The sequence below is a fragment of the Somniosus microcephalus genome, chromosome 4 (genome assembly GCF_052327205.1).
Source record: "Somniosus microcephalus isolate GS21.2 chromosome 4, FLI_Smic_1.0, whole genome shotgun sequence".
NCBI classification, from domain to species: domain Eukaryota; kingdom Metazoa; phylum Chordata; class Chondrichthyes; order Squaliformes; family Somniosidae; genus Somniosus; species Somniosus microcephalus.
This window is the reverse complement of record NC_140990.1, coordinates 212,141,304-212,156,289: the sequence shown is the minus strand read 5'-3', so window position 1 is coordinate 212,156,289 and position 14,986 is coordinate 212,141,304. Positions and strand designations below refer to the sequence as shown.

At 45.2% G+C, this 14,986-nt stretch overlaps 1 protein-coding gene across 4 annotated transcripts in view; it reads right to left on the bottom strand.

Annotated features, from left to right (window-relative positions):
* The window catches only part of satb2 (SATB homeobox 2), a 595,400-nt gene that overhangs the window by 530,406 nt on the left and 50,008 nt on the right, over positions 1-14,986 (bottom strand). For all 4 annotated transcript variants that reach the window (XM_085985795.1, XM_085985791.1, XM_085985794.1 and 1 more), the window contains exons 4-5: positions 1,678-1,804; positions 1,136-1,259 (exon numbers count right to left, since the gene is read on the bottom strand). In XM_085985795.1, the coding sequence (XP_085841921.1) occupies positions 1,136-1,259; positions 1,678-1,804 (251 nt within the window). The remainder of the gene's footprint in view (positions 1-1,135; positions 1,260-1,677; positions 1,805-14,986) is intronic.

The window sequence follows — 14,986 nt, the reverse complement described above, 5'->3', positions numbered from 1 at the left end:
TGCAGAATATTTAAATGAGTTTGCAAACTGTTTCAGTTTTGCTGGTAGTAAGTGTCAATCCTAACAACTTCCTAATGTTGACATATCCTCCATGAAGACAGCGGCTCACTGTTTGACCCCAGCAGCTCCTTTCCTCTTTGCAGCTGCCGCCTATTTCCTTGCCCCTTCTTCATTTGATTGACAATCGTGACCACGTGAATGACAAAAATAGGACAAAAACATTTAAATCTGAAATGGAAGCAATGTATGCGCACGCGTGGAGCCACCACTGGCTGATTTCAATAGTCGTGGGATACTTGATCTGAATGGGTTACAGTTGCCTCTGTTGACGTATGGCAGTGAGAGGATTCAGAGAGTGAGGGGTGAAAGTAGAAGAGCAACTGCCCCAATTAGCCCGGGGGAGGGGGAACAACAACCCACACAGCGTGGCATTAGGACAAGTGCGGGGGGGGGTGTGGGGGGAGGAAATAGTCAGTGTGACCAGGTGAGAGGAGAGCGGAGGATGGAGAGCTCGAGCCGGGGGATCTGCACTCAGTGACCGCCACCTCTCTCCCATCTCAGCAAGCGAGGGCCTGGGCTTAGTGACAGCAGCCGCCGTCATCGCACAGACATTCGGGAGGGGGGGAAACAGAGTTCCAAGTCGGGGCCGGAGCCGCCAGTTTGCTCAGCTCGATCCCAGCTTTACGCAACAGTGTATTGTTCTTATGTGACTCCTTGAAACCTCCTTGCAGATGGCTAGAGGGCCGCGGACCCCTGGTTGAGAATCCACGCTCTAGACTCATCTTTTGTTTCTATACTTGTTCCATTATCGCCTCCTTTTGCCTTGCACCATCATCCTTTTTGTCATTTAATCATTCCTGTCCTCCACCCTATCACAGACCTCCTCCTTATGTTCTTTCCTCCCCTTCCCCCTTTCCCTGCCTCTGTATTTGCTTAAAACCTGTTACATCTCTTACATCCTCCAGTTCTGATGAAGGGTCATCGACCTGAAACGTTAACTCTGTTTCTCTCTCCACAGATGCTGCCTGACCTGCTGAGTGTTCCCAGCATTTTCTGTCTTTGATTTCCGATTTCCAGCAGCCGCAGTATTTTGCTTTTGGACAAGTACATTATCGGTTTAAAGTTGAATTCCAACCTGGGAGAGAGGGCATTCTTTGGCCAGCGTGCTCTGGTTCATCTCTTTGAGCAGCTCCTTCAGTGCGTTCCTGACGGTGGCATGATTCCACTGTTCTGCCGGAAGGTCTTCAAACTTTGCACAGCTGTGAAATGCAAAACAGAAACGGATTTTTAAAAAGAAACAAATCCTCACCCACACCAAGCTATTGGCCTAGGAATGCCAAGCAAACATTTCTTCCACAGTCTGTTACAGCTTACAAAACTAGCCTGAGGCACAACAGGGCAGGCACAAGCTGCCAAGTCACAGCAACACTTTTTTTTAAACCCTCTCATTTCATATTGACAAGTTTTCCTCCACCACCACCCCAACCCCCCACCATCCCCCCCCACCCCGCACCCCTCCCACCACCCCAGCTCATTTTAAAACGTTTTCTTCTTTTTGGGGGGGGGTTCAAAAAGCCCTGGAAAATACACTGAACCCCCAGAATCTGTATCTTTGTAAAATAATTTCACACCGTACCATTGGCTGCAGCAAATGACAGATGTTTGGGACGCACCCACCTTTGTAATTGGATTTTCAGTGTCACAACGTGATGGACGTCTTGTAACATGTCAGCTACTGTTGCATCTGGTGCTTCAGTGAGATAGTTCAGGGGCAGAGGACTCCACTTCCCAACCTTGATCATCCCTGTATTGATTTATAACAAAATCCTTAAAAAAGTCATCAAAAGGTGTGAGACAGCACAAATGAACGGTAAAAGAAAAGACTTAAGCCATCTTCCTGAACCTCTCACAATAGAAATCCTTCGCAGTCAATGCACATTCTTTGTTTTATCAATTCTACCTCAGTCATATCTGATAAGTGAATATTTTTGCCAAGCAACTCACAGAAAAATACCTTTCAGTTCATTACATTCATTATATTCCCTTAGCAGTAAAATTACTGGGAACACTTTGGACCCTTTTGTAAAATTTAATTCATTCATGCTTAAGGCCTGGTTTCATCGAGTACACATTCCCGACCATGTTGTGCATAGTTTGTGTGATGAGGAAATGTGGGTGAGCCACCAAAATACAGGAAGGTAAAAATAGAAAACCAGTTTTGATTTAGGAGACATTTTCAAGTATACATTTGTCACAATGGCAAGTTTGCCTAACTGGAAAACTAGCAAAAGCTGAGCAACAGCTGCAAAAAAAAACCTGACAACCCACAAACCTCGCTGAACATATGAGGTATAGACAATTAATTGCAACTTCGATGAGAGCATAAAACCGGTGCTATCAGATCAGCCACTCGTTATACAGCCTGCGCAATTTTCCTTCCCATTGGAGTCAATGGGCAGGATGTATAACAGGCGGCCGATCCATTACTAAAGGTTTTATCCCCCTACCAAAGTTGGAGGTTGCCCCCATAGTCACACTGAAAGTGAAATGGGTCTTACATGGTCTTGTAATAATGTAGGCTACAGGTACACCCAATATTCCATAATTTGTATCATGGAAAGTTGTCTCAACAATTACAGGGATTTTCCCTCATTCCCTGTGGTGAAGTTAAAGGTTTATGGATATGTATTGGTACTCTCAGATGCTAACTCGCCTTCTTCCTCTTCACCCCAGTTCACACTGGCACTCTTCATCCCCTCTCCCTCTCAGTTCAAACTGGCACTCCTCTCTTGCTCCCAATTCATGCTGGCATCTTCTCTGCCCCCAGTTCATGTATGATGGAACGGGTAAGAGCGGGAAGAGGCTCGAGGAATGGAACAGAGATTATCGCTGAGGAGTTTAACCAGAAATGGCACTTTTTCTTTTTAAAGGCAGGGCTGGGACCTGGGCAGATTTCTGTCCATGGACAAGCAGGCACTGAGTCTAAAATGCCGTCAGTCCGCATCCAACATTGACAGTTGGCACGTACCCAGTAAGCAGCAGATATTTCACTTGAGCATAAGATCGCAAGCTGGGGTCCCTGGGAACCTAGGGGCCCACAAGTGGGACCCAGGAATCCATGAGTTCATCAGATTTCTGTCCATCTGTCCATCCACCACTTACCTCGAGCACAGTGTCTCAAGACTTCTGAGTTCTACATTTTCTCTTCATAATTCTATAATTGTTGAATTATTAGCGCATAATTTCTGCTGTTGCAAACTAATAGAAAAACACTTTTATCCATGATAGCACTGCTTTCCTCTAGATAATTGGTACCATTTTTTGAAGATTAGGTCAAGAGGTCTCTGGAAGTCTATCCATGTTTATAAGGGCCATGGGACTTTGTCAATATTAATAGGGGTACCTAGGAGTGTGTCAATATTTGTAGTGGTACCTAGGACAGTGTCAATATTAGATGGGGTACCTAGGACTGTGTCAATATTAGTAGGGGTACCGAGGACTGTGTCAATATTTGTAGGGGTACCTAGGAGTGTGTCAATATTTGTAGGGATACCTAGGAGTGTGTCAATATTTGTGTGGGTACCTAGGACAGTGTCAATATTAGTAGGGGTACCTAGGACTGTGTCAATATTTGTAGGGGTACCTAGGAGTGTGTCAATATTTGTAGGGGTACCTAGGAGTGTGTCAATATTTGTAGGGGTACCTAGGAGTGTGTCAATATTTGTAGGGGTACCTAGGAGTGTGTCAATATTTGTGTGGGTACCTAGGACTGAGTCAATATTTGTAGGGGTACCTAGGAGTGTGTCAATATTTGTAGGGGTACCTAGGAGTGTGTCAATAGTTGCAGGGGTACCTAGGAGTGTGTCAATATTTGCAGGGGTACCTAGGAGTGTGTCAATATTTGCAGGGGTACCTAGGAGTGTGTCAATATTTGTTGGGGTACCTAGGAGTGTGTCAATATTTGTAGGGGTACCTAGGAGTGTGTCAATATTTGTAGGGGTACCTAGGAGTGTGTCAATATTTGTAGGGATACCTAGGAGTGTGTCACTATTTGTAGGGGTACCTAGGAGTGTGTCAATATTTGTGTGGGTACCTAGGAGTGTGTCAATATTTGTGTGGGTACCTAGGAGTGTGTCAATATTTGTAGGGGTACCGAGGACTGCGTCATTATTAGTAGGGGTACCTAGGAGTGTGTCAATATTTGTAGGGATACCTAGGAGTGTGTCAATATTTGTAGGGGTACCTAGGAGTGTGTCAATATTTGTAGGGGTACCTAGGAGTGTGTCAATATTTGTAGGGGTACCTAGGAGTGTGTCAATATTTGTAGGGGTACCTAGGAGTGTGTCAATATTTGTAGGGATACCTAGGAGTGTGTCAATGTTTGTGTGGGTACCTAGGACAGTGTCAATATTAGTAGGGGTACCTAGGACTGTGTCAATATTTGTAGGGGTACCTAGGAGTGTGTCAATATTTGTAGGGGTACCTAGGAGTGTGTCAATATTTGTAGGGGTACCTAGGAGTGTGTCAATATTTGTAGGGGTACCTAGGAGTGTGTCAATATTTGTGTGGGTACCTAGGACTGAGTCAATATTTGTAGGGGTACCTAGGAGTGTGTCAATATTTGTAGGGGTACCTAGGAGTGTGTCAATAGTTGCAGGGGTACCTAGGAGTGTGTCAATATTTGCAGGGGTACCTAGGAGTGTGTCAATATTTGCAGGGGTACCTAGGAGTGTGTCAATATTTGTTGGGGTACCTAGGAGTGTGTCAATATTTGTAGGGGTACCTAGGAGTGTGTCAATATTTGTAGGGGTACCTAGGAGTGTGTCAATATTTGTAGGGATACCTAGGAGTGTGTCACTATTTGTAGGGGTACCTAGGAGTGTGTCAATATTTGTGTGGGTACCTAGGAGTGTGTCAATATTTGTGTGGGTACCTAGGAGTGTGTCAATATTTGTAGGGGTACCGAGGACTGCGTCATTATTAGTAGGGGTACCTAGGAGTGTGTCAATATTTGTAGGGATACCTAGGAGTGTGTCAATATTTGTAGGGGTACCTAGGTTTGTGTCAATATTTGTAGGGGTACCTAGGAGTGTGTCAATATTTGTAGGGGTACCTAGGAGTGTGTCAATATTTGTAGGGGTACCTAGGAGTGTGTCACTATTTGTGTGGGTACCTAGGAGTGTGTCAATATTTGTAGGGGTACCAAGGACTGTGTCAATATTTGTGTGGGTACCTAGGAGTGTGTCAATATTTGTAGGGGTACCTAGGAGTGTGTCAATATTTGTAGGGGTACCTAGGAGTGTGTCAATATTTGTAGGGGTACCTAGGAGTGTGACAATATTTGTAGGGGTACCTAAGAGTGTGTCAATATTTATAGGGGTACCTAGGAGTGTGTCAATATTTGTAGGCGTACCTAGGAGTGTGTCAATATTTGTAGGGGTACCTAGGAGTGTGTCACTATTTGTAGGGGTACCTAGGAGTGTGTCAATATTTGTGTGGGTACCTAGGAGTGTGTCAATATTTGTGTGGGTACCTAGGAGTGTGTCAATATTTGTAGGGGTACCGAGGACTGCGTCATTATTAGTAGGGGTACCTAGGAGTGTGTCAATATTTGTAGGGATACCTAGGAGTGTGTCAATATTTGTAGGGGTACCTAGGTTTGTGTCAATATTTGTAGGGGTACCTAGGAGTGTGTCAATATTTGTAGGGATACCTAGGAGTGTGTCAATATTTGTAGGGGTACCTAGGTTTGTGTCAATATTTGTAGGGGTACCTAGGAGTGTGTCAATATTTGTTGGGGTACCTAGGAGTGTGTCAATATTTGTAGGGGTACTTAGGAGTGTGTCACTATTTGTGTGGGTACCTAGGAGTGTGTCAATATTTGTAGGGGTACCAAGGACTGTGTCAATATTTGTAGGGGTACCTAGGAGTGTGTCAATATTTGTAGGGGTACCTAGGAGTGTGTCAATATTTGTAGCGGTACCTAGGAGTGTGTCAATATTTGCAGGGGTACCTAGGAGTGTGTCAATATTTGTGTGGGTACCTAGGAGTGTGTCAATATTTGTGTGAGTACCTAGGAGTGTGTCAATATTTGTAGGGGTACCTAGGAGTGTGTCAATATTTGTAGGGGTACCTAGGAGTGTGTCAATATTTGTAGGGGTACCTAAGAGTGTGTCAATATTTGTAGGGGTACCTAGGAGTGTGACAATATTTGTAGGGGTACCTAAGAGTGTGTCAATATTTATAGGGGTACCTAGGAGTGTGTCAATATTTGTAGGGGTACCTAGGAGTGTGTCAATATTTGTAGGGGTACCTAAGAGTGTGTCAATATTTTTAGGGGTACCTAGGAGTGTGTCAATATTTGTAGGGGTACCTAGGAGTGTGTCAATATTTGTAGGGGTACCTAAGAGTGTGTCAATATTTGTAGGGGTACCTAGGAGTGTGACAATATTTGTAGGGGTACCTAAGAGTGTGTCAATATTTATAGGGGTACCTAGGAGTGTGTCAATATTTGTAGGGGTACCTAGGAGTGTGTCAATATTTGTGTGGGTACCTAGGAGTGTGTCAATATTTGTGTGGGTACCTAGGAGTGTGTCAATATTTGTAGGGGTACCGAGGACTGCGTCATTATTAGTAGGGGTACCTAGGAGTGTGTCAATATTTGTAGGGATACCTAGGAGTGTGTCAATATTTGTAGGGGTACCTAGGTTTGTGTCACTATTTGTGTGGGTACCTAGGAGTGTGTCAATATTTGTAGGGGTACCAAGGACTGTGTCAATATTTGTAGGGGTACCTAGGAGTGTGTCAATATTTGTAGGGGTACCTAGGAGTGTGTCAATATTTGTAGCGGTACCTAGGAGTGTGTCAATATTTGCAGGGGTACCTAGGAGTGTGTCAATATTTGTGTGAGTACCTAGGAGTGTGTCAATATTTGTAGGGGTACCTAGGAGTGTGTCAATATTTGTAGGGGTACCAAGGACTGTGTCAATATTTGTAGAGGTACCTAGGAGTGTGTCAATATTTGTAGGGGTACCTAGGAGTGTGTCAATATTTGTAGCGGTACCTAGGAGTGTGTCAATATTTGCAGGGGTACCTAGGAGTGTGTCAATATTTGTGTGAGTACCTAGGAGTGTGTCAATATTTGTGTGGGTACCTAGGAGTGTGTCAATATTTGTGTGAGTACCTAGGAGTGTGTCAATATTTGTAGGGGTACCTAGGAGTGTGTCAATATTTGTAGGGGTACCTAGGAGTGTGTCAATATTTGTAGGGGTACCTAAGAGTGTGTCAATATTTGTAGGGGTACCTAGGAGTGTGACAATATTTGTAGGGGTACCTAAGAGTGTGTCAATATTTATAGGGGTACCTAGGAGTGTGTCACTATTTGTAGGGGTACCTAGGAGTGTGTCAATATTTGTAGGGGTACCTAAGAGTGTGTCAATATTTGTAGGGGTACCTAGGAGTGTGTCAATATTTGTGTGGGTACCTAGGAGTGTGTCAATATTTGTAGGGGTACCGAGGACTGCGTCATTATTAGTAGGGGTACCAAGGACTGTGTCAATATTTGTTGGGGTACCTAGGAGTGTGTCAATATTTGTTGGGGTACCTAGGACTGTGTCAATATTTATTGGGGTAACTAGGAGTGTGTCAATATTTGTTGGGGTACCTAGGAGTGTGTCAATATTTGTAGGGATACCTAGGAGTGTGTCAATATTTGTTGGGGTACCTAGGAGTGTGTCAATATTTGTTGGGGTACTTAGGAGTGTGTCAATATGTGTTGGGGTACCTAGGAGTGTGTCAATATTTGTAGGGTACCTAGGAGTGTGTCAATACTTGTTGGGGTACCTAGGAGTGTGTCAATATTTGTTGGGGTACCTAGGAGTGTGTCAATATTTGTTGGGGTACTTAGGAGTGTGTCAATATGTGTTGGGGTACCTAGGAGTGTGTCAATATTTGTAGGGTACCTAGGAGTGTGTCAATACTTGTTGGGGTACCTAGGAGTGTGTCAATATTTGTTGGGGTACCTAGGAGTGTGTCAATATTTGTGTGGGTCCCTGGGAGCATGTCAATGTTTGCAGGGGTTCCCAACAGAAGAGTTTGATAACTACAGTGCTAGAGCACTCATATTAATTGGCCAGAACTTCGGGTCCCCACGGGTGAGTACGCGCTGAGTACTCACGCGTAGGCCCAACGAATGTGCCGGTTTCGTGCATGCACTGCGCATGCGCGGGAAACCGGAACTTCCATTCCCTTAAAGGAAGGGGTTCACAGGTCGAACATGTGCACCAGAGAGGCAGCGCGTACGCCTGGGACATCCGTTTTTTTTGCAGGTTTCTCCAGGAGGGTAAATCTGCAGGAGCTACGCTTCTAAAAAGCAGTCGCAAGGCCTGCTTTTAACAAGGTAAGTGGTGAATTAAGTAAAATTAAAACATTTTTTCCACAGGTTTATTATTTTTAAATACTTTAAAGAAAGGTAAGTTTATTTTTAGCCCTGTTAGAAACTGTAATTAATTTTTTCAAAAATTTAAATTATTGTTTAAAATAGTTATTTTATGTAATATATATAGTTATTTTAAAAATGTGATTTAAAAAAAAAATGTATTTGAAGTTATAGCTATGTTTTGGGCCTGAATTGTATTCATAGATTTGACAGGTCTTCCTGTCAAATCTATGAATACAGATTCCCTGCTACCATTAGCTCTCCATGGCCCACGTGATCCCAGGAGACGCTTCGAACTAACTGCGCCCCTGGGATACACAAGCACTGCACACCGGCAGTTGGAACAGGCCCAGGATCGGAATCCCACGCGGGCCCACTGCACAACGGCCAGCGCGCTAGGTAAATGCAGGTTTGCACCCCCGGGAAGCCTCCGACCCGAATTTCTCGGCCATTGACATTTTAAAAGCAGTTTCTGTTGACTGAATATGTTTGATTTGTGTGGAAATCAGTTGAGTTCCCTTAAGGAACAATCATATAGACAGTAGTCTATGGACATCCTATGGATGTTCTATCTGTATATTTTCTCTTTTAATAATTGAAGCACTTATTATTGACTTCTCATGCTTAAGAAAGCTCTGTACATAAATCTAATAGAAAGTAAGAAAGAACTTGTTTTTATATCGAGGCTGTCACTACCTCAGGACGTCTCAAAGTGCTTTACAGCCAATGAAGCACTTTTGCAGAGTAGTCACTGTTGTAATGTAGGAAACGCAGCAGCCAATTTGCACACAGCAAGCTCCCACAAAGAGCAATGAGATAATGACCAGACATTTGTGTAAGCAATACGACTCTATAAAGCCACAGATCATGGCTGAGAACTGCTCCTGCATGTCTTTGCATTGCTGTGTACGTACTCAGGTCTTTGGCAGGTCAGTCCACATACCCCTCCACACTGGATAACCACATACCAGGCCGGCACATACCCCTCCACACTGGATAACCACATACCAGGCCGGCACATATCCCTCCACACTGGATAACCACATACCAGGCCGGCACATACCACCTCCACACTGGATAACCACATACCAGGCTGGCACATATCCCTCCACACTGGATAACCACATACCAGGCCGGCACATACCCCCCCACACTGGATAACCACATACCAGGCTGGCACATACTGCCTCCAGGCCATGTGCTCGCCATAATGGATAAGTAGGTATCAAGCGGTTGTATATCTACAGTAAGTTCATATACAGTCCCCACCATTCTGTTGGTGTTTAAGCAATTTGCCCGCTATGAGCGGTGGACGGTATAACAAGTAGCTGGAAGGCAGAATGCAGCCGTGCGTCTGACTGCGCCTGTCCTCTGATTGTAACAGCTGGGAAAATAGTGAGACAAGTCTGGATGTGCAATTCCAAACTATAGTTCCATGTTCTTCCCATTTTGTAATCGCGTGCGACAGTTGCAGCCAATCACTTGCTCTGGGGCCACTCTCGGGAGTACTGGGGCACAGGTCTACATCTGCAACTTCCCGGCTCCTGACTTCAATTGTGCAACTGTAGGAACTGTAGGGCTAAGAGTTCCATTCACGTTCTACTCTAATAGAGCTATTTCACTGCATGGAAGCTCATGGAGACGAACTTATATCCAACTGAATGGAAGAGGACTGATGTGGCAGGGCAACAAAAGAAAGCGACATGACAAAATACGCACAAAGTAGTCAGCACCCTTAATGTGTTATAAGCGGCACCTTTGTAATTGACTTCAGTGGAAATGGCAAATGATTAGCGCCATTTGCCCGATATAGGGAGCGGCCGTGATAAACGTGGACGGTGTAAATGGTGGGGACAGTTCCCCTTACCCCTAGAGAACCAGGTATCAGACAGCTTATATGCCAACCGGAGTTTGTGGGGTTCAGTCGGAGAGCAGCTAATTAGCAAGGAACAGGTGGGCATCGCTGGTGAAAGGGGGCCGATCACTAAACATTGAGAAGAAAATAACACTTCTTCAACGGTCCGGGGGCACTCTGCACCAGACCTCACTGGTGGGGCCCACATCCGCCCATTTGGAGGCTGGTACTCTTCACCTCACTGGGCATATCAGCCTCCACTCATACCCTGGGTCGCCACTGAGCCACTAGAGTGAGCATTCCCAGCAAAGGGAGCCCCCAGCCCTTGTTCTGCCCCCTGATGTCATTTGCTTGTAAAGGGAAGACAGAGGTTCCACCCCTACAAGATGAAGAGGAAACTCCCAGAAAAGGTGGAGATCCAGTGTGAAAGGGTTCACCACACCCGCCAGAATTACAGCAGCAGACTAACAGAGCCCCTGAGGAATTTTGGCCCCCTTCAAGTTCATTTGTGAACTGAAATCTTAGCCACAATACCTCTACAATAATCTCAACCAATGATAGTGAGGATTGATTCACAAGACAAAACCGACTCGTTATCGCTTCCGCCCCTGTCCGGATCCCATGGCAAGTGGATTGAGGGTATGATGATTGAACAATTTGAATTAAGCCATTTTTATTTTTGAGCAGCTTCAGGAAGGATAAGGGTGGGTCAGTGTTAACCAAACAAAACCTTAAGAGGTACCTCGTGATGAAGGAACACACCAAAGATTAACCTGTCCTTTCCTCTTTTAGATGTTGATTAATCTGCTGTGCATTTCAGACATTCTCTGTTTTCAAAACATTGATATGCGTGAGGCTAGAAATGACTGGTATTGACAATAGTGACTGAAGACTAAATGTTTTTGTATGGCGTTCCTCCATCCACACCTTTGATGGAGGTGTTAACCTGCTTAAAATAAATGGGCTCATGCCCCCATTAAAGATGGGTTTCATACGAATGTATTGAGTGTTTGTCCACTGTTAGCAATGCAGTAATCTGGAGCTCATGTTGCTCTTCTGATCCTATCGAAAAGGTTTATTTTCTTGTACTGGACAGAAAGAATCATTACAAACCGCAAAGATTAAAAAATAACGTGTACAAAAACGTTACAGGTTTAGAAATGGTGAGCTAAATTTTAGGCTCTCAATTGGACCTGACTGACTGCCTGCCTCCAGCCTGGGGTTTGCACTCGATTATATTTTACTAATTATTAATATCATCCCTCAGCTTTCCTTGTAGATGTTTAAAGCGCCTTGGGACATTTTACTCCGTTAAAGACGCTATATAAATGCAAGTTGTTGTTGCTGTTGTTGATGTAGCTCTAACCCTGATGGTGTGGCTCTCTCCCCAGTTACCACAAGACAACAAAGAGACCTTCATCCAGTGCACGTAAAGAAACCGAAAACCATTTTTAGAGTTACGGAACATAACCAAGGCACGACAGCTCACCCACAAACAGGCCAACGGTTTGCATCATACATCACATTAGCACACTGTAGCCCAATCTTGAACATGGGAATCTCAGGCTCATTGTTTTTTTAAAGTCAGTAAAACTCAGTCCAACCCTGCTCCTTATTATGGTTCCAAACACAGACAACCCACAAGCACAGTGACAGGGAAGCTCGCATAAAGCCAGTTACTGCACTCACACCAGAGAATATCCTCCTTATCTCAAAAAGCAGATGCAACCAGTATTGAGGAAAATAAATCTTCAAATGAGACAACAGCTAGGACAAATGTTCCTTTGAGCAAACTAAAACATTTTGAAAGCTTAATTTTAAGAGATTATTTGCTGCATGCAAGTACTTTGGAGACAAATACGAACTAAATACACCTGTAACTGCAACACTCAGAAATCATTAACTCATCTAAAAAAGCTTTCTGCCTCAAGTTCACACGCAAACTATATAAAGGGAAAGTAACATGTGATTGATAGGTTCTGACAGCTCCACCCCCATCGAAGCAATCAGACTGGTTCTAATAGCATTCAGTCTTACCTTCCAGCTGATTTGATTGGTGGCTATTGACAATCTCCAATCGCAGTGATTAAAACTACTTTTTCTCGTGAAACTCTAGCAAGCTGACACATGGGTTAAAACATTGACTGTTAGCTTAAAATTCTCACAGTTATATGTATGAAGGTGATACCCATTCACCACAAGGACATGCATAATTTCCCATTATATAACCAGGTATCAGACAGATTCAAACCCACCACAAGGACATGCATCATTTCCCATTATACAACCAAGTATCAGACAGACTCAAACCCACCACAAGGACATGCATCATTTCCCATTATATAACCAAGTATCAGACAGACTCAAACCCACCACAAGGACATGCATCATTTCCGGTTATAGAACCAAGTGTCAGTTAGATTCAAACCCACCACAGGGACAGTTTTTTTTTGAATGCTCAAACTGTCATGGTGGGATCTGAACTGATGTTCTACTGGATTATTGGTCCAGTAGCATAACCACTACACCAGCATATCCCCCCATCAGACAGGCATCTACCAAAAAGTCATCTGCTTCCCTCTCCAAGTAGCTGGCCATGTGTCAGAAAGTTGTATACTCTCAATAAATCTACATTCTCCACCTTCCCCAGATAACCAGGTACTGAAAATAAATTTCAAGCAACAAAGACTCAGTGACTGTATATCCAAACACATCGGCTATTTGTTTGTTTAGAGGGACACAAGTGTATAAATCTAAATTAGTCTGAATTCATCCAATTTTTTTTACTGAATTAAACAAATTGATTCAGACCTATTGGAATTGGTGCTTCAAATTCATCACGCATCTTCTCTTCTCAATCCATTTCAATGACCAAAGTCCTGAGTCAGTTTACAACTAGTGCCACAGAACTCTGCAAAAACAATTCAGCAACAGGAACGGAGGTGTACTGAAGTCTGGTAGCACCTCAGTAAAAGTGGCAGAGACCTGCCTTAAGGAGGCAGTGTGCTCTCTCACTGGTACTAGTGTTTCCAGGTGAATGCCCAGTCTTGGTAATGCCTGCATGAAATAGCCTCACTTTTCATTGCAATTCCACTCTGCTGCTGTACCACTTGTCCCTCATTTTAAACGCCCAACATCAGTAGATATCAATATGAATGCATGAACATAGAGTCATAGTCATAGAGTCATAACGGCACTGAAGAAGGCCATTCAGCCCATCGAGTCCGTGTCGGCTCTCTGTAGAGCAATCCAGTCAGTCCCATTCCCCCACTCTATCCCCATAGCCCTGCAAGTTTATATCCAGTCTCCCCTTGAAAACATTGTGGCCTAGAAATTGAGTAGCCTTAGCGCCGCATTTGAGGCGCTAGAGGGCCTAGCGCCGGAGTTATGGCCAGTTTAGAAATTCCCTGGGGCCCTAGAATCGGCGGTAGACCGGTTGCGCTGCGCCGGCACCGATGACGTCATCGGTGTGCGCAGCGTCCCGGTTGCCATGCCGACGGGCCCCAGCGCCGAAATTCAGTTGCGGCCACCTCGCCCGTGGCAGCCGCAACTAAGACTCTGGCAACAGAGTCTTACATCAGTTAGCGCCTGCGCCTTAAGGTCGCGCGGCGGCCGGCCGCTTTCCCGCCGGCCGCCTGCCCGCACCTCCCTCCCCGGACTCCTCCACCCCCCCCCCGCGGAACAGATGCTTCCGGGCTGCGAGCCCGGCACTTCCCCGAGGTGCCGGGCTCATTTTTGAAAAAATCAAACGGCCAGCGATCGGGTGAAGGCAGCGCCTCCTTAACGGGAGGAGGAGGCCTGCACTTCCCCAGCCTGCCGCACCGCATCGGGTGCCGCAGCGCCGGATTAGCGCCGCAATGCGGCACTCAGCGCCCATTGGGAGGCACTCACGCCCGCCAGTAGCGCCGGCAGCCGTCTGGGCACGGCGCTACTGAATTTTTGGCGCGCGCAAGGGAATTAGCGCCGGCGCTAAATTTCCGGCGCTAAAGCCCTGGCGCGGCGTCAACTCAATTTCTAGGCCTGTGTGTCTCCGATTCCACCACTTCCATCGGCAGCGAGTTCCAGGTCCTCAGCATTCGTTGCGTAAAAAAGTTTTTCCTCACATCCCCCCTGTATCTCTTGCCCAAAATCTTAAATCTGTGTCCCCTAGTCCTTGTACCATCAATTAGTGGGAACAGCCTTTCCCCGTCTAGCCTATCCAAACCCGTCATAATCTTGTACACCTCTATCAAATCATCCCTCAACCTCCTTTGCTCTAATGAAAACAAATCCAGCTTCTCCAACCTGTCCTTGTAGCTAAGATTCCCCCATCCCCAGAACCATCCTGGTAAATCTCCTCTGCACCCTCTCAAGGGCCTTCACATCCTTCCTAAAGAATTTTTATGTTATTATTAGGCCAGTAAAGAAAATAAAGATTTGCATTTATATAGCACCTATCACAAGCACAGGATGTCCCAAAGCGCTTTACAGCCAATTAAGCACTTTTTTTTTGAAGTGTAGTCACTGTTGTAATGTAGGAAACACGGCAGCCAATTTGCACACAGCAAGCTCCCACAAACAGCAATGTGATAATGACCACATAATGGCCTAGAAATTGAGTTTGCGCTGCCGGCGCTACTGAAGGGTTTTAGCGCCTGAAAACTGGCGCAACGCGCCGCATTGCGGCGCTATTCCGGCGCTGCGGCGCCCGCTGC